Below are 23168 nucleotides of genomic sequence, written 5' to 3' on the forward strand. Positions count from 1 at the left end.
GCTGGGACACAGTGGAGTGGGTGGGCCTGTGTCCCCCCTGCCACCCCACTCACGGGTGGCAGTCTCCCCCTCAACCCCAACGCTCAGGCTTAGGAGCCTGGACTTACCTGAACTGCTGCTCAGCCCTGCCTGAGGGTCTGAGCCCTGTGTTGGTTGCTGCCCCGCCCTGAGCTAGGGCCTGGGCGTATAAACTAAACTGCTGCTCAGCCCTGCCTGAGGGTCTGAGCCCTGTGTTGGTTGCTGCCCCGCCCTGAGTTAGGGCCTGGGCTTATAAACTAAACTGCTGTTCAGCCCTGCCTGAGGGTCTGAGCCCTGTGTTGGTTGCTGCCCTGCCCTGAGCTAGGGCCTGGGCTTATAAACTAAACTGCTGTTCAGCCCTGCCTGAGGGTCTGAGCCCTGTGTTGGTTGCTGCCCCGCCCTGAGTTAGGGCCTGGGCTTATAAACTAAACTGCTGTTCAGCCCTGCCTGAGGGTCTGAGCCCTGTGTTGGTTGCTGCCCCGCCCTAAGCTAGGGCTTTGCAGACTGAACTGCTACTCAAGCCTCCTGTAGTGAGGCGGCCTGGATCCCAGGTGCCCGAAGGTGAAGAGCGACCCCTCACCGGATAAGGGGACCCGGACCCTTACAGCATTACTTTGCATTTATCAACACTGAATTTCACCTGCCATTTTGTTGCCTGGTCACCCAGTTTTGCGAGATCCTTTTGTATCTCTTTGCAGTTTGCCTGGGACTTAACAATCTTGAGTAGTTTTGTATCATCTGCAAATTTTGCCACCTCACTGTTTACCCTTTTTTCCAGATCAATTATGAATATGTTGAAAAGGACTGGTTCCAATACAGACCCCTAGGGAACACCACTATTTACTTTCCTCCATTCTGAAAATTGACCATTTATTCCTACCTTTTGTTTCCTATCTTTTAACTAGTTACCAATCCATGAGAGGACCTTCCCTCTTATCCCATGACTGCTTACTTTGCTTAAGAGCCTTTAGTGAGGCGACCTTGTCAAAGGCTTTCTGAAAATCTAAGTACATTATATCCACTGTATCCCCCTTGTCCACATACTGCACTTGTTGACCCCCCTCAAATAATTCTAGCAGATTGGTGAGACATGATTTCCCTTTAGAAAAAACATGTTGACCCTTCCCCAACAAATTATGATCATCTATGTGTCAATTTTGTTCTTGACTATAGTTTCAACAAGTTTGCCTGGTACTGAAGTCAGGCTTACTGGCCTGTAATTGCCGGGATCACCTCTGGAGCCTTTTTAAAAATTGGCATCACATTAGCTATCCTCCAGTCATTTGGTACAGAAGCTGATTTAAATGATAAGTTACAGACTACAGTTGTTAGTTCTGCAATTTCACATTTGAGTTCCTTCAGAATTCTTGGGTGAATACCGTCTGGTCCTGGTGACTTATTGCTGTTTAGTTCATCAATTTGTTCCCAAACCTCCTCTAATGACACCTCAATCTGGTGTCTGTTAGTCTATAAGGTGCCACAGGATTCTTTGCTGCTACCTCAATCTGGGACAGTTCCTCAGATTTGTCACCTAAAAAGAATGGCTCAGGTTTGGGAATCTCCCTCACATCCTCAGCCGTGAAAACCGATGCAAAGAATTTATTTTCTCCGCAATGGCCTTATTGTCCTTGAGTGCTCTTTTAGCATCTCAATCGTCCATTGGCCCCCCACTGTTTGTTTAGAAGGCTTCCTGCTTCTGATGTACTTAAAAAAAATTTTGCTATTACTTTTTGAGTCTTTGGCTAGCTGTTCAAAATCTTTTTTGGTCTTCCTAATTATATTTTCACACTTCATTTGCCAGAGTTTATGCTCCTTTCTATATTCCTCACTAGAATTTAACTTCCACTTTTTAAAGGATGCCTTTTAACCTCGCACTGCTTCTTTTATTTTGTTGTTTAACCCCGGTGGCTCTTTTTTGGTTCTCTTACAATGTTTTTTAGTACACATTTAAGTTGGGCCTCTACTATGGTGTTTTTGAAAAGATTTTACTTTTGGTGCTGTACCTTTTAATTTCCATTTCACTAACCTCCTCATTTTTGTGTAGTTCCCCTTTCTGAAATTAAATGCTACAGCGTTGGGCTGCTGTGGTATTTTCCCTGCCCCAGGGACGTTAAATTTAATTATATTGTCACTATTACCAAGCGGTTCGGCTATATTCACCTCTTGGACCAGATCCTGTGCTCCACATAGGACTAAATGAAGAATTGCCTCTCCTCTTGTGGGTTCCAGGACTAGCTGCTCCAAGAAGCAGTCATTTAAGGTGTCAAGAAACTTATCTCTGCATCCTGTCCTGAGGTGACATGTACCCAGTCAATATGGGGATAGTTGAAATCCCCCATTATTAATTATTATTATTAGAGTTTTTCATTTAATAGCCTTTCTAATCTCCCTGAGCATTTCACAGTCACTATCACCATGCTGGTCAGTAATATATCCCTACTGCTATATTCTTATTAGAACATGGAATTATTACCCATAGAGATTCTGTGGTACAATTTGGTTCATTTAAGATTTTTACTTCATTTCATTCTACACTTTCTTTCACATATAGTGCCACTCCCCCACCAACACGACCTGTTCTGTCCTGCCGATATATTTTGTACCTTAGTATTACTGTATCCCATTGATTATCCTCATTCCAACAAGTTTCTGTTATGTTTATTATATCAATATCTTCATTTAATACAAGGTACTCTAGTTCACCCATCTTATTATTTAGACTTCTAGCATTGGCATATAAGCACTTTAAAAATTTGTCACTTTTTAGCTGTCTGCCATTACATGATGTAATTGAATGGGACTTTTTTTCATTTGCCTGTTTTTCATCAGATCCTATCTGTATTTTATCATCTTCCATCCTCTCCTCCTCCTTAGGACATAGAGAATCTCCATTAATAGATCCTACCCTAAGGGATGTCTCTGTCCGAACCACGTTCTCTTCTGCACCTGTTGGCTTTCCCTCACCCTTAGTTTAAAAACTGCTCTATGACCTTTTTAATGTTAAGTCCAGCAATCTGGTTCCATTTTGGTTTAGGTGGAGCCCATCCTTCCTGTATTGGCTCTCCCTTTCCCAAAAGTTTCCCCAGTTCCTAATAAATCTAAATCCCTCCTCCCTACACCATCGTCTCATCCACGCATTGAGACCCCGCAGTTCTGCCTGCCTAACGCCCTGTGTGTGGAACTGGATGCATTTCGGAGAATGTTACTATGGAGGTCCTGCACTTCAATCTTGTACCTTGCAGCCAAAATTTGGCCTCCAGGAAGTCTCTCGTACTCTTCCCTATGTCATTGGTACCTACATGTACCACGACCACTGGCTTCTCCCCAGCACTTCGGAGAAGTCTATCTAAATGCCTGGAGAGATCCACAACCTTCGCACCAGGCAGGCAAGTCACCATGTGGTTCTCCCACTCATTGCAAACTCAGCTATGTTTCTAATGATCAAATCGCCCATTACTAATACCTGTCCCTTCCTAATATTCTACCACCCTCAAATATTCCTTATTGACACTAACAACTAGCTTGTACTTGAATAGTCAGGTGTAAATGTGATTTTTTATTTTATTTTTTTTAAGAACAGGTTTTTCAGTGTCTATGCTCTCCAGGTGGGCCTGCCTGTTCCCCAGGCCTTGGCTCCTGCAATATTGTCCAGGCAGTTCAGTTCAGAATTTCCTTTCTGGTAGGAGTACTGGACAACCATAAGGCCAGAAGATGACAGACAGACAGACACACTTTAAAGGAAAGCTGAGATTCTGGAGCCCAGTTTCTGGCTGCAATATACAGAGGACCTGGCTCATAACACTGGCAGAAAAAATGGTTACTAACCTTCCGTAACTGTTGTTCTCGAGATGTGTTGCTCCTTTCCATTCCAATGTACATGTGCGCTCTCCCAGAGCACCACTGCTGGAAAGTTTTTCCCTAAGTAGTATCCGTCAGGTCAGCTCTAGTGCCCACTGGAGTCACACTGGTATGTAGGCCCTGCCAATCCCTCTGTTCCTTCTTGCCGGCTAGCTCTGACAGAGGGATGGGGGATGAGGGGGTTTGGAATGGACATGAACACATCATCTCTAAGAAACAGTTATGGGACGTTAGTAACCATTTTTTCTTCTTCGAGTGCTTGCTCATGTCCATTCCCATGTAGGTAACTCACAAGCAGATGTAGCGGGAGGGTTCAGAGTTCACTGACAAGCAGATTGTAGCACCGCTCTGCAAAACCCAGCATTGTCTCTAGCCTATTGAATGATGATGTCGTGAAATTCGAAAGTGTGGACTGAAGACCATGTTGCTGCTTTACAGATGTCCGGGATAGGGACCTGTGCCACAAATGCAGCTGAAAATGTTTGTGCCCTTGTGGAGTGTGCCGTCAAGGCAGGAGCAGGGACCTTCGCCAGGTCATAACACGTGCAGATACAGGATGTGATCCACAATGAAATTCTCTGGGCTGAGTCTGGAAGACCCTTCATCCTGTCTGCAACAGCCACAAAAAGTTGAGTCATTTTCGGAAATAATGTAGTTCTATGTAGAAGGCCAGCGCATGTCTGACATCTAATGAGTGATACCTCTGCTCTTGTTTGTTGGCATGCAGTTTTGGACAGAAGACCGGAAGGAATATGTCCTGGTTACTATGGAATTGTGACACCATGTTTGGGAGGAAGGCTGGGTTAGGCTGTAGCTGGACCTTGTCCTTGAAGAATACCATGTATGGAGGTTCTGAAGTAAGGGCCCTAATCTCTGAAACCCGTCTGGCTGAAGAAATGGTCGCCAGGAAGGCCACCTTCCAGGACAAGTAGAGCAGAGAACATGTTGCCAATGGATCAAAATGCGAACCCATGAGCCTGGACAATGGCAGGTTGAGATCACAGGGCAGAATTGGTTGACGTACCTAGGGGTACAGCCTGTCAAGTCCCTTGAGAAACTGACAGCAGATCGAGTTTGCAAAGATAGACTGGCCATTCACCCATGGGAGAAACACTGAAACTGAAGCGAGGTGGACTCTAATAGAGGACACCGATAGTCCCTGCTGCTTCAGGTGTAGCAAGTAGTCCAGAATGAATGGCACTGATGCCTGTGTGGGTGAGACACCTTTCTGTGCTGGCCAGATCGAGAACCTTTTCCACGTTCCACGTATGTTGCTCTAGTGGACAGCTTTCTGCTCCCTAAAAGAACTTCTTGAACCGTCCCGGAGCATGCTAGCTCAGAGGGGCTCAGCCATGGAGCTTCCCGGCTGTGAGATGAAGGGATTCAAGGTTCAGGTGACACAGGTGACCACGGTCCTGGGATATCAGGAGTGGAACCTGAGGTAGTCGGATTGGTGTTTCTACTGATAGGTTCAAAAGCGTCGTGAACCAGTGCTGGCGAGGCCAGGCTGAGGCTATCAGGGTGACTCGCGCTCTGTCCCGTCTGATCCTCGGCAAGACCTTGTGTATGAGATAAATGGGTGGGAATGCATAGAACAGATGAACCATCCATAGCAAGAGGAAGGCATCTGTCAGAGATCCTGGACTGTGGCCCAGGAAAGAGCAGAATCGGAGACATTTCCTGTTTTGCCTTGTTACAAATAGATCTATTTGGGAAGTTCCCCACTTCTGGAAAATGACTTAGGATCTCTGGGCAGATAGACCACTTGTGGTGGTTGGAGAAATCCTTGCTAAGATGATCTGCTAGTTTGTTCTGAAAACCCAGCAGATAGGAGGCCTTGAGGTGAATCACGTGGGCTATGCAAAATTCCCATAAGCGAAGTACCTCATGGCACCAGTGAGAGGAGTGTGCCCTACCCTGTCTGTTGATATAGAACATGGCTGTTGTGTTGTCTGTAAGGACTTGCTATGTGGGGCTGAAATGCCTGGCAGGCCAGGCTAACTGCCTTGAGCTTTCTGACATTGATGTGCAACATGAGCTCCTCTGGAGATCCGAGGCCCTGAGTCCTGAAGGACTCCAAGTGAGCTCCCCACTGCATTGCCAAAGCATCTGTGATGAGAGACACTGAAGGTTGGGGTCTTGAGAAAGGGACTCCTGCACACACCACTAGCAGATCTAACCACCATTCAAGGGAAGTAATCACTAATGGAGGAATTGTAATGACTGAGTCTAGATGATGTCGGCTTGGTGAGTATACTGACAGCAGCCACCCCTAGAGAGATCTGAGCATTTATGAGCAGACCTATGTTTTGGAAGGTCTCACATCTGCCTCTACCTGAACTCTGGACTGACCTTGGATCAGCCAATCGCTGAGGTACAGATATCTGAACCCCTTGTCTCCTCAGGAAGGCTGCAATGACTGTCATACACCAAGGCCGCCGAAAGACTGAACAGGAGCACCGTAAATTGTTAGTGCACATGGTTCATGACAAATCTGAGGAACCTTCTGTGTCCCTGAAAGATAGCAATGTGGAAATACACATCTTTTAAGTTGAGGGCAGTGTACCAGTCCCCAGGATCCAAGGATGGAATGATGGAGGCCAAGGAGACCATGCAGAACTTAGTTTCTTCATGAATTTGTTGAGGTTTCGCAGGTCCAGAATCGGTCTCAGACCACTGTTGGCTTTCCAGATTAGGAAATATCCCTTAGCTCTGGTGGAACCTCCTCCACTGCTCCCATCCTTAGGAGCTATTGCACCTCTTGGGCTAGATGTTGCTCGTGAAAAGAGTCCCTGAAGAGATATGGGAAGGAGGGTGGGAAGGAGAGGGAACAACAAAACTGAAGGATGTATCCCAGTGCTATTGTGCATAGCACCCATTGCTCCAAGGTGATACGGGCCCATGCCCAATAGAAGTGGGATAACCAGCCCATAAAAAATGGGGAATTTGGATCCACAAACTGTCCTGGTACATCATCCCTGGGCTTCCCATCAAAAAGCCTGCTTCGACTTTGCCAAGTGTCTGGGGGGTGCAGGCGCACATACAAATAAAGGCTGTGGGGGGAGGTTTCCTCCTATAGCCCCTGCTCCTCCTTCTGCTATAGTCCTGTTGAACTGGCGGGGGGAAGAAGCGAGCTGTCTGCTGTGGCCTAGGGTGCCTTCGTCATTGGGGCTGGAGTATGAAGGCCCAAAGACTTAAAACTTCACATTTTAAAGAGCCACAGTGAAGTCCGTCTGATCAGAAAAGAGCGACGTGCCCTCAAAGGGCAGGTTGTGCAAAGTTTGTTGGACCTTGTGCGGCAAGCCCGAGCTTTTCCACATAGCCACAGCCGAAGCCATGGATTAGGCTACAGAATCCACCTCATCCAGGGCTGCCTGTAGTGACGCCTTTGCCACAGACTTGCCTTCCTCTACAAGAGCTGCAAACGCATCGACTCCTGAGGCAGCAACTCCTTACATTTCAGCATAGAGTCCCAGAAGTTGCAATGGTACCTGCTCAGGAGCACCTGCTGATTGGCGATCCTGAGCTGGAGACCCCCTGTCAAATAGACCTTCCTCCCAAAAAGGTCTAACTTTTTTGTGTCCTTAGTCTTAGGTGCCAGTTCCTGTTGGCCCTGCCTTTTCCATTTATTAGCTGCCACACCACCAAAGAGCCCAGGGGTGGGTGCGTGTACAGGAACTTGAACCCTTTTCCAGGACAAAGTATCTTTTTTGCCATCAGCTGCAGGGATGCCGGAATCTGCCACAATGCCCTGATGGTGTCTATGATGGCATCATTCATTGCCAACATCACTCTCGCAGGGCCCATTGCTGTCAGGATGTCCACCAGGGAGTAGGAGGACTCTCTAATGTCCTCCACCTGGATCCCCAGATTCTGAACTACCCTCCATAGAGGCTCTTGATGTGCTTTATAATCCTCCTGTGGGGGCACAATATCAGTTCCCGTGGCCGCCTCATCGGGGAATAGGAGGAAGACACCTGAACCAGCACTGGGCCCTGCTCCTCTCCCTCGGCACCAGCAGGGCTTAAAATCCCTACAGATCTTGCACCGCTCCTGCACGTGAGCTTCCCCCAGACACTTGAGATAGCTGGAATAGGGGTCATGCACAGGCATAGGCTTGTGACAAGATTTCCAAGGCTTGAAACCCACAAATTGAGGAATGCCTCCATGCTGGAGGTTAACCCCATTTAGTTAGCTGGAACCTCATTAGTAATTAAGTTTCTGTTGTTAAGTACAATCAACTACATACAATAAGAGTAGAGAAAAACTGACTGAGGAGCACTTGCAACAAGAATGAGTCATAGTTCCAGCGACCATCTCGGATGATAAGAAGGAACTGAGGTGTTGGTAGGGTCTTTTATACTGGTGCTATGAGCACATGACTCAAGGGGACACCAGAACTGACACAATGGATACCACTGAGGGGAAAACTTTCCGGTGGCGGTGCTTGAGGCGAGCACACCCCTACACTGGAATGGACATAAGCATATCCTCGAAGAAGAATGTCTTTGTTCTGTGTTCATGCAGAGATCAGAGGAAGCATCCCAAGTGACGTGGGCACCTGGCTTGAGTAGAGGTTTTCTAGTGCTCTAGCAGTTTCTGCTCCCATTGAAGATGATGGCAACACTTCAATGGCAGTAAGATGGGCTCTGACCTCACAGGGAAAAGAGGAAGTTAATGAGAGCTTCAGCTAATCCAAGTATATACAACATTTGGTGGTGGAGAAGTCTTCTTTGCCAACGCCTCACCCTCAAACATCTATTGGTGCCTGAACCTGGGCACAGTAATTGAACTGAAATCACCCCTCATACAAACATTGACTTTCACGGTTAGAGTTTCCCTTAAGATTAGAATTTTGGTCTCATCATTTCAGTCTAGAAACCCACCTTTTCTCCTGTTTCTTTTACAGGCTGAGTAGGGGCATTCCAAGTGATTACAGCACATCCCAGATAGCCTAGCTTCCTCTCTTCCTGACTGGGCAGTTGACCTCAGACAATTCACTAAACCTCATTGTGTCTCAGTTTTCCTATCTGAAAAAAAATAATTTTTAGTTTACCTCCCTTATGCTGTAATACACAGAGTAGTTCATGGGTTGTAAAGCACTTCTGAGATCATGGTGTGAAAGGGACACATGGGGTGAACGGGGTTATATTCACTTTTAAGACATTCTTTGTGGCTCTTTACATCAAGTGAAGTACTGAAGTTTGAAAGCATGGTGAGAATCCACTGGATATGGGAGTAGGAAGTTCCTACTAGCCAAACAGATGCAGTTCAGACTATAGAGAACAAACTCAAATTGTTCCAACAGCTGTATTACAATTCTAATCTTAATATCCTTTTGCTCAATTTCATGTTAACGTATTCATTTTTTTTTGCCATCAGAAGTGCTAGGAAGGAAGAATGAAATGGGATCAGCTTAGTTTGAGCTAGTGATAATCTTGTACAGTCCTTGCATTTCCTTTGTCTATGATGCATCATCTACCATTTCTATAGCTAATCCTAATGCTCAGTTTCTGTTGGGCGGTCTAGTAGATTAGAGATTCTTTAGTAGAATAGAGAATTCCCAGGTACAATACTGCAACCAAGTGGAATGTGTTGAACTCAGTGAGCTCCCAGCAACCTACGTGAATTATCATGAATGGCAATGGCTCTTGCTTAAGACGATACTGGCATAAATTTTGCTTAAGGGACATACAGAGCCAGGACTGTAGGACTGGAAGGGACCTCAATAGGTCATCTGGTCCAGTCCTCTGCAATGAGACAGGATTAAATATTATCTAAATCATCCCTGACAGGTGTTTGTTTAACCTGTTCATAAAACCCTTCAATGACAGAGATTCAACTTTCCTAGTTTGTTCCAGTGCTTAACTACCCTGACAGTTAGGAAGTTTCTCCTCATGTCTAACCTAAATATCTCTTGCTGCAATTTAAACCCATTACTTCTTGTCCTGTCCTCAGTGGATAAGGAGAATTTATAACCCTCCTCTTATTAACCACTTTTCATGTACTCGAAGACTATGATGTCGCCCCACAGTCTCTTCTCCAGATTAAACAAGCCCAAGTTTTTTTTAAATCTCCTCATAAATTATATTTCTAAACCATAAATCATTTTTTGTTGCTCTCCTCTGGACTTTCTCCAATTTGTCCACATCTTTCCTGAAGTGTGGCACCCAGAACTGGATACAATACCCCACCAGAGGCCTTATTAGTGCTCAATAGAGTGGAAGAATTACTACTTGTGTCTTGCTTACAATGTTCCTGCTAATACATCTCAGAATGATGTTCACGTTTTGTGCAACAGTATTACATTGTTGACTTATAGTTTGTGATCCACTATAGCCCCCAGATCCTTTTCTGCAGTACTCCTTCCTAGGCAGTCATTTCCCATTTTGTATGTGTGCAATTGATTATCCCTTCCCAAGTATAGTACTTTGCATTTGTCCTTAGTGAATTTCATCCTATTTACTCCAGACCATTTCTCCAGTTTGTCAAAATCATTTAGAAGTCTAATCCTGTACTCCAATATGCTTAAAATACCTCCCAGTTTGGTATCATCCACGAAGTGTATTGATGCCATTATAGTCATTTATGAAGATACTGTATAGAACTGGATCCAAGTCAGATCCCTGCAGGACCCCACTTGATCTGCCTTTCCAGCTTGACCGTGAACCATAACTACTCCGAGTACCGTTTTCCAAACAGTTGTGCACCCACCTTATAGAAGGTTCATCTAGCCTGTACTTCCCTGGTTTGCTTAAGAGAAGGTCATGTGAAATAGTATCAATTTCCTTACGAAAGTCAAGATATCACATCTACTGCCCCCACCCCCCATCCACAAGACTGTTACTTATCAACTTATTACTTTGTGTGCTTATAAATCAATTGTTTGATTATTTACTCCATTATTTTTCAGGGTACTGAAGTTAAGCTGACTAGTCTAATTCCCTGAATTGTCCTTATTCCCCTTTTTTATAGATAGGTACTATGTTTGCCCTCCTCCAGTCCTCTGGGATCTCTCCTGTCCTCCATGAGTTTTCAGAGATAATCACTAATGGCTCAGATCTTTTCAGCCAGTTCCTTAAAAGTTCTAGGATGTATTTCATCAGGTCCTGTTTGCTTGAAGACATCTACCTTGTCAAAGTAATCCCTAACTAATTTCCCCTATTTTAGCCTAATATCCTATCCTATTTACATTGATGTTCACTATATCAGTTATCCAGTTAGTGGTAAACTTTGAAAACAAACCAAAAAAAGGCACTGAACATTCAGCCATTGATGCATTTTTTGTTATAGTCTTTCCCTTCCCATTGTGTAATCAGCCTACCCTGTCCTGGGTCTTCCTTTTGCTTCTAAACCTATTTGTAAAATATTTTCTTGTTACCCTTTATGGCACTAGTTAATTTAATCTTATTTTGTGCCTTGGCCTTTCTAATTTTGTCCCTACACATTGGTGGTTTTTTTTCATATCCATCTTTTGTAATTTATCTAGTTTCTACTTTTTGTATGGCTTTTCTGAATTTCAGGTCTTTGAAGATCTCCTGGTTAAGGCAGGGTGGCCTCTTACTTCCTATCTTTCCCATGCATTGGGAGAGTTTGCTCTTGTGCCTGTAATAAATGTCTCTCTAAAAAACGACCAACTTTCCTGAACTTTTTGCCTTTACCTTAGATGCAAAACTAAGATCTAGTCTGTTAATCTAGAAGCTAGCCACCCCCTCTCCCCCAACTAAAAGCAGTTAAAACTAAAGATGGGGCAGCTCTGACTGGCTGCCTTTATTCAGGAGGCAGCAGAGACAAGCCAATTACCCCTCTCCCCCAAAGACTGACTGGTTTTCCCCATTGGGTTTTGTGATCCTCCTATGGATCAGAGGTGGGTTGTCAGCGGGGCTTGAACCTAGGATCCACTAGATCTAAAAGCGTGAGCCTCTATTGCTTGAACTAAAGGACTTACACACTTTTGGCAGAAAGATTCAAACTTTCTATGCAGAATAGCCACTAGAGTGGGAAGAAAGACCCAAACTGTTAATGGGGTACATATTTGTCCTATAGCGAATAAAACTAAGACAAAGCCACAACTGATCTAAACAACATGGAATCTCAGGGCAGGTCTGCACTACAAATGTGGTGCTAGCGTGATTTTGATGAAGACTCTCTAAGCTGCCGGGAGAAAGCTCTTCTGGCAGTTTAGTAATTCCATCTCCATGAGAGGCGGCAGCTATTTCAGCAGGAGAGCTCTTCCTGCTAACATAGTGCTGTCTACACTGGTGCTTAGGTCGGTATAACTACGTTGCTTAGGGGTGTGGATTATCCATATGCCTGAGTGACGCTGTTATACTGAAGTAATTTTGTAGCGTAGACCAGGGTTAAGTCCAATTACAACTCTCTTTCCTGTCTTACAGCAATAGAAAAATCTACACTATTGACTAACACTTGAATGGATTGTCTTCTAAAGGAAACTGCTTTCATTTCCATCTCTGCCTCTCCCAAACCAACTTTTTATAGTACTATAATTCACATTGTTTCTCTGAACTGTTTGTTTTCTTTCTGGCTTGCAAAATAAATTCTTTGAGGCACTTAAATGCATGCCTTTAGAAGAAGTATCCACAATGCAAAATATCACATTCCAAAGAATCTTTGGAACAATAATAATGATAAAAACCAGGCATACTGATCTCTGCCACGTTATGCAAGAGAGTTGTCGTAAATCAGAGAGGAAGGATGGTTCTGTGGTTAAAGCACTGAAACTCTGATTTTGGAGCTCTGGGTTCACTGCTTTGCCACATTCTTCTTGTGTGACCATGGGCAGGTGGTCACTGTGCCTCAGTTCTTCTGAGAAATGGGCATATTTTCCTACAATTTTTAATTAGTTACAGTAGCATCCACTATGTGCTAGGCACTTCCCAAACACTTAAGGGAAGCCCATACCTCATAGGAGTGTCACGATAAATTCATTGACATTTGAGAGAGACCAATATTACATTGATGGAGGCCAAGTAAGTACGTGGATAAATTCTCTTCTATTTCCGGACGTACGGATTGAGAGTGTAACACCACTTGTTTGGCATATAGAGTTGGATTGGGACTGGATTCTGTCAATTCACATTTGCCACACTATTTGTAACTTCATTCTGTGGTAGATGCAATAAAAGATGTGACATTTCCTTCAAGTCAGAAGAGTTGACAGTGGACAATTTGAAAAGTGTAATTTTATTACATGTAATTTTTTAAGTTTTTATACAATATTCCAATGCAAAAAACTTTCCAACAGTTCTCTCCCCTTTTATTTAGAATTGCCTAATTAACTTGATTTGGCCCTCAAAACAGGGCAATACGTCTTTCAATGACTATTATAAATAATCTTTGAACATCTAGGTTACATGTTGCCCTTTGCATTTTAAAGTATCCCGGATGAGCAGCTTTACTTCCAACTCGATTAGTAAGTTTTCTCTGCGCATATTTTATAGCGACATTATCTTTTCTGCAGTTTCCTCTAAGCCTTGAATATATATGATTATTTATACATAGCAAAATTGTCACAAATTCATAATCATGCAACCACAATACAAAGAAAATCAGTCCTGTTTGTTCCTTCAGGGTAATTCTACAGAGCTAACATTTACATGAAATGTTTCAATGGCTCAGTTCAGCCTATGCTGCAACTCCCTGGAGGTCCCAACAGATCAAGTTAAGAAATCTCAATTCCTGGCACCAAATGATTAATCCTCATCAGCACTCAAAAACATCCTCCTGCTTCAATTTTTCCCACCTCAGAAGTACAGTAAACTCAAAAACAGCAACGTGAAGATTTCCAGCTCTCCAAATGTAAGTTAATGTTAACCTTCTGACTTGCATCTCTTGCAACAGTTCACTTTTTTAAAAGCATGGATACAGCACACAACATTTGCTGCAGTTTCTGTATAGAGTTTTATAACCCCAATATAATGCAATCAATTAGGTTTTTGTTTTGTTTTTCTTCACCTGCAGGGTTACACAAGCCTGTTATTCATGAATACAGCAAACCAGCTATGACTGGTACAACGTCATCCAAAACTTACAGCCATGTGTTTCAGTTCTTAAAGGCTCCACATTTACTGGCTTTAGCAATGAATTCCTTTAGCAGGGGGCCATCCATTTGCCAAAACGCTGCAGTCTGTGTCACTTCCGTCAAATGATTGACACAAAACTTAAAGCAGAATTCTTCTAAATCCTAGACACAAAACAAAACAAAAAGCCTTTTTATTAGCTTTGGTTACACCATAAGAGATTATTTAGAACCAGGCTCAAATGCTTTTACATCTCTTGTGTAATTACAGTGGAATTAGAAACAGATTAGAGAGCTACATAAATACATTATCCCAGCTGTTCTCAACCTTTTCCATACCATGCCCCACATTGCAACAAAAAATAGATCCACCAAACTAGCCATAAAGAACAGAAGGTGCTCATGACCCTTCCAAACAGGCTCACAACTCTCACTTTGAGAACCCATGTACTAGTCACAAGAGCATATTTCACTTAAGACAGATTGAACTGCCTCATCTCACCTCAAAAGTTTCCCCTACTCTGGTCAAGAGTGTTTGTAGACTGGATTGGTTTTTGCTATTTCAGAGGAAGCATCCAGGGTGGAAATTATGTCTACATTCCACTAACAGCTAATGGAAAGATGAGTAAAAGCCATCTTTGAAAAATGATACCCAAGGCTGGATTGAGAAAATTCAGTTCTTCTATTTCCACATTAAAGCCTGGTCTAAATACAAAGTTGCACTGGTTTACCTACTGGAGTGATGCTGCACTGGTTTAGAGAAAGAGCTAATTACAGCATAGTATATCTAGACCAGGGGTGGCCAACCTGTGGCTCCAGAGCCACACACGGCTCTTCAGAAGTTAATATGTCTCCCCTTGTATGGGCACCGACTCAGGGGCTGGAGCTACAGGCGCCAACTTTCCAATGTGCCGGGGGTGCTCAGGGCTCAACCCATGGCTCTGCCACAGGCCCTGCCCCCACTTCATCCCTTCCCAAACCCTCACCTCAGCCTGCCATGCCCTTGCTCCTCCCCCCACCCTCCCAGAGCCTCCTGCACTCCACGAAACAGCTGATCGGGAGGTGCAAGAATGGAGGGGGAGGCACTGATTGGCGGGGCTGCTGGTGGGTGGGAGGCGCTGCGAGCGGGAGCTGAGGTGGGGCTGCTGACGTATTACTGTGGCTCTTTGGCAATGTACATTGGTAAATGCTGGCTCCTTCTCCGGCTCAGGTTGGCCACCCCTGGTCTAGAGGGAGATGTCCTTAAAGAAATCTATAAAGTTCATGCAGGACACCTTTATGTCCACTAGGAATAAACCAGTACTGAAAGGCTCTATTTGTTTCTCATGGAAATATTTAGCAGGAATGTACTGGGCACAAGGCAGCCCAAGTCTCATACTTTAATTCTACACCACACTATAGTCTGACCCACAGTCATATAAATATTTAGATAACGCCTTTCATCTAAAGATGAAAGAGTGCCTCAAACAATTCTCACACTGCACCCACATGGTATGAATATTACACAGTTACTAATTCTGCAGCCCACAGCAAAGTCAGTCTTAAACCCCAGATGTCGCCAGATGATTAAAGTAGCAAACTATTCCATTTAGAGAGGAATCTTCTCTTTCATGCTACAATTCTAGGTTCGGACAATCTGTTATAGTAAGGACTACTGCATCCTATTTAAGTATCTCCCCCTCCATCCCGCCTCCCCATGGAGTAGAACGTTAATTTGACAGACTCCATCTAGTCTAGTCTTACTTCAATATCCAGCCTACAGAATATATAATAGTTTTAAAGACAGTCAAGCCACTTACAAGTGTGATTGGGTAAAGCCATATTTGCATTTCTGCACTTTAGGCCAGGATGGAAAGTTAGCTCGGTGACACCAAGTCAACCTTTCTTGACACAGCAATACAGAAAATGCACTGGTTTAAGATCAGGATCTCTGGAGCTGCATGCATGTCTTGGCTTGTGTCGCGTCTATGTAATAAGTAACAGGTTTATGAAAGGCCGAACATAGCTGTGAATTTTTATAACAAATGGACTAAACGGATTTTAAATAAAACTACATCACGTACACATTTACTGTATTACAGTACTTTATTAATAAGATTCCCATACTCCAAGTCAGTAACAAAAATACAAACAGTATTATCATTACAGGAAGACACTTTGGAAAGTTTAGAATTCTACAGAAGAATTAGATAAGTCATATTTGCACACTGGATCACAAAGTAAAACCTCAGTGTATACAGTGATAAATGACAGAGGCATAAGGTATTTCCAGTGATTAGTTAGCTGCAGGGAGAAACTGGACCTACAGTGTAACGCTGGCCATTACAATTCAGCCAGTCATTAATCCCAGAGAAACATACTGCATCTCAGTACTGGAAAAGCATGCAATTTCATGATATGGAAGTATTTTAAATAGATGACGCAGTTTTAACTGATGCTTTCTAGAGAAAGGACATCCCATGAACTAACTACATTACTAAAATCATCTGAGCTTGCCATTTAGCTTACTGCACATGTAATTATAGATTCAAGAGACATTTAAAATCAGTCTTCTGAATGTTGTAGATGCCCAAGAGAAGCTCAGAACCACAGTGCAGAGCCTTCCAGTTTGCTTTGGTTTAGCTTTTACACCTGGCAATCCATAAGGCAGACTGTACACAAACCTCAATCAGCAAAAGGCAGAACGTACATCCTGCAGCAGAGTAACTGTTTCTTTTCCCACTCTTTAAAAAGGGAGAATCATGAAGGCACACAGGAAACACATTCTGCAGGACTATTTCACCTCCACCTCCCAAACCACATCCATGGATGTCACACCTGGCTTTGTGAAATTAAAATAGATAAGCTTCCATTTCAAATAAAAAGCTTTGTATTGTGTCTATTATCTCCCAAACAAAAAGGTTTGAGATAACGGCAAGTCTTTTAACAGATGAAGTTAAGCTTTGAGGTAAGCACAACGGCACATGTATATGTACGTGCATTTTGGTCGCTACAAAGCACATGTGTGATCTATGAAGCAACACAATCTTTCATAAGAGTGAATAGTCTATAGAAAAGTATCTAGCTGCAGCAGAGTCGCACATTTAGTAACAAAAGCTAGTCTGTGTAACAAATGCCAAAGGAAATCCAAGAAGTAAATACCTTCAGGACCTGCAGACCCTAGGAGAGGAGTCTGCCAGCTGATCTGATTAAACAGCAAAATAGTTAAATATTACTTCATAATGCAAAAAATGTCATTTGTATCTCCTCTTCATATACCACTTGTCTGACCTCATAGTTCAGTTAGCTAGCTCCATGATGAGCTTTACTTCCTGCCATTTTATTCCATTGTAGGAACAGATTTCACACTTAAGGTATTGTACTTTGATTGTCATCTGATTTTTGTTGTTAAGTTTTATTTTATTATATTTATTTCCATTATCAGTTCAGTAATTAAAGAATTTGGATATGTCATTCTAGATGTGTACAGTGTTTGATGCCTGAATACCCAGACACAATTGTTTTTCTATTCCCAGAATTGTAGTCTCTGGTTCCCACATATTTAAAAGGAACTACGCACTACATAAAAGGAAAATGCGGTTTAAATTCAGGGAGGATAAAAATAAAATTAAAGAAGTCAAGATAACTATTTTTCATTTAAATCTGATTTAAATTAAATAGGCTTATTTTTGAAAAGAAAAGTGTATTTAATATTAAAATTATATTTAAAGTTATGACAACCTATATTAAAAGCCTAAGCTTATAGAGTCTATTAAAATGATTGTAAATTGAATACAAATATTAAAGCAATACATGTTTGCTGCCAAAGTTTTAAAGAAAGCCAAACCAGTGAGCTGGTAGAAGTCACTGGCTAAACAATCTATTAGCAGTTTGTTGAAGCGCTAAACCAGCTTTGACAGCAGTAGAGAATTACAGGTAGAGGACATTTTTCTTCATTTTAGTTTGTTCAAGTTCTTCAGCTCAATGCCTAGTTAGTTCAAAACCGAGACACTGATTGGGAGATGGATAAAAACAGGAAATATCGTTTTCCTCTTCCAATCAACGGATAAGAACTGCCATGAGTCTGGCTCCACCACTTACTCAACACCTAATTCATCGTTTGTGCCCTCAGAAGCCATACGCCAGAAGAATAACAACCAGGTGAGAGGATGAGTTTTACTAATTCTAAAACCTTGATGGAGATAGTCACCAGAAGGACAGTTTATTTCACTAACTACAGATAATACTTCCTTTGTTGAATAAATCAATGCTTTAAATGCAAAACAGGTATTGATAGAAACTTATTTTTTCTTACGCATCTAGCACATTTAAGGTAGTTTCATTTAACTAATGAAAAGCAATTTTAAATTACAGTTTTTGTGCATTTTTAATTGCATTCCCACTTCCAACCAAATGCAGCTTGACACAAATCATGACTAAAAAAATTAATCTGTTGAGTAAAAAAACAACAAAACAAAAAAAACTACTAAATATGTAAAGCATCATTCACCATTTACTAACTTAATAAAAATGCAAAAATTAAGACAGAATACAGTTATTTTAAGCTACACAGTTTCTTAAACAAATGTGGATAAAAGTACCTCCAAATCTAGTGTAAAGGCTATATTTAGTTGCAAATCAACATTTAATAGTTACCAACCAGTGAGACTCAATTTTTTTAAGGAAATAAAAGTACAAATGCAAAACAAGATTTAAATCATTGATTTAATCAAAGTTTCCTGCTTGCTGATTTAAACTGGTGATTAAAATTGCTTTGATTTAAATCAATCTACCCTGGGTACAAGATAATGGAAGTTTTCATGGCACCAAATTGCTGATGTTTATGTCTATATCCAAGCGTAAATCAAGAGGGAGCAAATAGGTCCATCTGGTGCCTAAGATGTCACCTACTTCTAAACAACTTTGTTAACAAAAGTTCAGATGCAGCTGTCAGTACCCTGCCATCAATAATATTACAAGAAAAATCCCAAACACATGAAGAGGATTTAAAAAGCTGCAGCTTGTACTGTGTACATATTTAAATGTATTAAGCAAAGATTAGTGTTATAAAACCAATCGGCAGGACTTTTAGAATCTCCAGGTTTTGCTTTCTTTTTAAAGCCTGCCCTTTATTTGCAAGGTAATATTTTCAACCTTTAGATAGAAGGTTTTCAGCATGGAATTTTTTTCCAGATAACATGGAGCGATGCATTATGAAGCTAGGCAAAACAGCATAAAATGGCTACCATGAACTAGACAATATGAAAGTTACTTATATTGTGCTTCATTCAGTGGCTTGATTAAAATAAGTCATTATATATATAAAGTGCTAGTTAATTTGTCTACTACAAGTTTAATACAAAGATATGGCTTTTGCTCTGAACAGAATGACTACAGAGTCCAAGGAATAGCACCAGAACCCTAGTGCTCAAATTCTCAATGCAATGAGCAATTTTCCCTCAATCAAAATGGACATAAAAAGCTGTCTGCTATGCTCCATGGTTCTGGTCAAAACGAGGTAGTCTATTTAGCGAGTTTAATCTTTAGAAGTTTACCTCTGCATCATATCTCACTGCAGCAGAGAGCAATGAAAATGCATTTTCCACAGTAATTCCTCTCTTGATAATGTGTTGACACAGTTTTTTCAATCTGTTTTCACAATAAGATGTAGCCAAATCCAGAAGTCCTGAAATTAAAATGCCATTATATTAGCCTCTTTCAATCTCTGCTTTTACAGTATCAAGGCAAGCTCCAAACTGTGTCTTCATTCTCTGTGTGAGTATGGTATGTCTATACTGCAGCTGAGAGCCTACCTCCCAGCCCGAGCAGACGTGCTAGCTATGCTTGAAGTGGCACACTAAAAATAGCAGCGTGAACATTGCGGAGTGGGTGGTGAAGCAGGCTAATCACTCACATGAGGACCAAGGGGTTGAGCAAGTCCAAGTTGCTGCCCGGGGCCACAACGTCAATACTGCTATTCTTAGGGTACGTCCAAGACTACCCACCATATCGGCAGGTAGCGATCGATTTTTCGGGGATCGATATATCGCATCTCATCTAGACGCGATATATCGATCCCCGAACGCGCTCCCGTCGACTCTGTAACTCCACCGGAGCGAGCGGCGGTAGCAGAGTTGACACGGGAAGCCGCGGCCGTCGATCCCGTGCGGTGAGGACCTGAGGTAAATCGATCTAAGATACTTCGACTTCAGCTACACTATTCACGTAGCTGAAGTTGCGTATCTTAGATCGATACCCCCCCCCCAGTGTAGACCAGCCCTTAGAGTTCAAGTCTGAGTGGAGCTAGTGCATGTCTGTATCTCCCCAGGCTGGGAAGCACACTCCCAGCTGCAGCATAGACATTCCCCAACACACAACACCATATATCAATTAAATTGGGCATTATTCAGAAAATCAGCTTTACTGACGTTCAAGAAGAAACAAAGGCCTTTTCACTACTTTAAGCCCCATCCCGCTAACACTTAAACAGGAGCTTATCCCTAAGCACAAGTGGTTTCACTGACATCAACAGGACTACACATGTGCATAAAAGTTAAGTAAATGGTTATAGAACAGGGAAAGTACCAAGTGCACAACTGTTGCTATCAAAGCTAGAATTTAACTCAGAGCTTGTCCACTGTGCTGGGTAAAAATTACCCCCATTATAGGGACTGAATTTTTTTCTTGAAGTCATTTCAAAGCATAATTGATTCAATTTAGCAAAAGGTCTGAATGCTTATTTCAGAAGAGTAATTTTAACACCTCCTCTACCTTTTACTCTCTGATACTTGCTGCTCAATTTATTAAGAGTTACACAGCATTATTTCTGTAGCAAGTTGTTAACAGTTTATTTTAGTTGTGCTTTAAAAGTTATCACCATGAAACTGATCATATGATGGTCTTAAGACCATACATGCACCACTTATTCCCCCACTTTTTTGTCTATTGATCAAGTCTCTGGATTTATCATGTAATTTGGCCAAAGAAGGTTGTGCTACCTATAGCATCTTCAGGTGGAAGATCAACGCTGTCTGTATATAGGTATTCAAGAAAGGCACGATACACTGGGTAAGAAAATTGGTCTATTTCTATCACCTCCTTCATGTCCTCATTCCAATATGACTGGAACATGGTTCTGAAGTGTTCACATCTAGAACAGGAAGGCAGAACATTTATCTGGCATACCGTGATATGATACATGTATACTACATTAGAGACCATTTGAAATAAAGCTTCCCTTCATTTTCTCTACAATAAATTAAGATCTCTAAATACAAATGTCATTAAATACCAAAGGGGTATGTTCTCTTCTCAATACTGGGGTACAACAAATGCAAATAATATTTGTGCATCAAGAGAATAAAGCAATTATTTTGTGTGCGATACAACAGATGGGAATTTGAAATAAAGAATTAAGTTTTCTACACATGGAATTTAATAAAGAGCTTTAGTAATTTTTTAAATAAAGAAATAGGCTCTTGCTGTGAAGTCTGGATATTGATCCACACTCAGAAAATGTTCAGAACTGGTATTTCAGTTCAGCCCCTTCTCAAAATTTAGTATTTAACAATCTCATTCCAATAAAGTAGGCATCTGATGAAGTGGGTATTCACCCATGAAAGCTTATGCTCCAATATGTCTAATAGTCTATAAGGTGTTGCTTTTTACAGATCCAGACTATACAGCTACCCCCCTAATACTCATTCTACTAAGTTACACTTAGAGAAATAACATGTAAAAACAGCATGTCTCGTTCATGTGTATTCAAAGTCCGTGCAATTAGCTATTTAGTTACTTATCTTTGTTTTGGTTAACTATGTGGTTATATTACCTGAGAAATGTCCAGGGCAGCTACTGGCCCACAAAAATGAAAAAAAGACATCAACACACTAATTCAGACAAATCCCCTCATTTCTAAAGATCTTCTTGTGTCAGCCTCATCCTTCCAAGCCGTCCAAAATAAAAACTTAAACAATTTCAATAATAGTAAACAGTCTTAAAAAGTCTAAGTACAGCTTCGCTTTTGATAGCACTGCAGATGGATTTCTCTGAGGGGACAAGTTAATGGGTTGATCTCTATGCAGTAGAGGGATTGCTGACCAAGAAGCCATGAAACATGAACATTACCTGATTTTTAGAACAGCTTTATGAACATGGATGTATTTTCCATCTACACGGAATTTTAGGTCTGAGGTTTCTGGACTGTCAAACTCTTTCTTCAAAGACTCAGCTACTGTTAAGGAGTCTTCATGCTCTTTAAAAAAAAAAATCAAAGGTTTCAAAAACAAAATACATTCTGCTAATAATACATACATTTGCAGAGTGGCTTAATTAAACAGGCTAGTCAAGAAAAGATGGTCACTGGGTAACTACGCGATGTTTAGGAAGTAAATGTCCGGCAGATCTATGTTGGTAGTCCTGACTGGGGTTCAGAGTTGTCAGCACTCATTTTATGAGCCAATTATGAGAGCATAATAATCCGATAAGCGTGTCATGAAAAGTGAGGTTGGTACAACAGCCTTGCAACTGTTACCAAGGAAACTATTCAAGCTGGAAAACTATTAAAGTTACCCACTTGAGCAAACTTCCAAACTGAGTTTCCTCAGCATTTGGACAGATCCAATGCAGGTCTGAAAAATGTAGATTAACCTTCCTGCGAGGAAGTGCAGTACATCAGACCTAGCTATGGGAAAAAAAAAAAAGTGTCCTTGTGTATTATGAACTTGTGGTGCCCAAGCTGACATTGCTCTCTAAAAAATAATAAAAAAAAAAAAAAAGAAGTCAGATTTACTTTTTAAAACAACCCCAAAAAACACGTTAACATTTGTGAAAGGTGCTTGATTAATAGCACTGAAGATTTAAGTCCTCCATTTACCTATAAAAAAAACACGTACAGTAGTCAGTAGTTACAAGCTTTCAGAGATTTGTGGCATTGCAGGAAACCTAACTATGAGTTTAGCAACCTTAACTCTGCCTCCCCACATGAACTGGCAAGAGCCCCTTGGAATACATTGCAAGTATGTTTCAGCAAAGGCTGCCCTACAATAAGAAGGCATGAAGGAAGATTAAGTAAGTGTCATTTCATGTGGTGTGCTGTGCCCCACAATGCTATTCTTTTATTTATCTGAGTGCGCTCCAACTGCCCTCCACTGTGTTAGTAACAGCTACGCTGATTGGTGTAGGGATTACTGTCAGCAAATTGCCACTGCTCGTGGTGTGATATGAGAAGTGCATCTGCACCCAAAGGAAACACAGACCCTTCATTTCAATGCTG

At 41.9% G+C, this 23168-nt stretch overlaps 1 protein-coding gene across 2 annotated transcripts in view; it reads right to left on the reverse strand.

The window, feature by feature from the left end:
• Positions 1–13840: 13840 nt before the first annotated feature.
• Positions 13841–23168, reverse strand: part of RCBTB1 (RCC1 and BTB domain containing protein 1) — a 46983-nt gene continuing 37655 nt past the window's right edge. For both annotated transcript variants that reach the window (XM_045014071.1, XM_045014081.1), the window contains exons 9-12: positions 22022–22148; positions 20893–21044; positions 19450–19580; positions 13841–14080 (exon numbers count right to left, since the gene is read on the reverse strand). In XM_045014071.1, coding sequence (XP_044870006.1) covers positions 13940–14080; positions 19450–19580; positions 20893–21044; positions 22022–22148 — 551 coding nt within the window. In that variant the 3' untranslated portion in view covers positions 13841–13939. The remainder of the gene's footprint in view (positions 14081–19449; positions 19581–20892; positions 21045–22021; positions 22149–23168) is intronic.

Source organism: Mauremys mutica, chromosome 1 (assembly GCF_020497125.1).
Source record: "Mauremys mutica isolate MM-2020 ecotype Southern chromosome 1, ASM2049712v1, whole genome shotgun sequence".
NCBI lineage: Eukaryota > Metazoa > Chordata > Testudines > Geoemydidae > Mauremys > Mauremys mutica.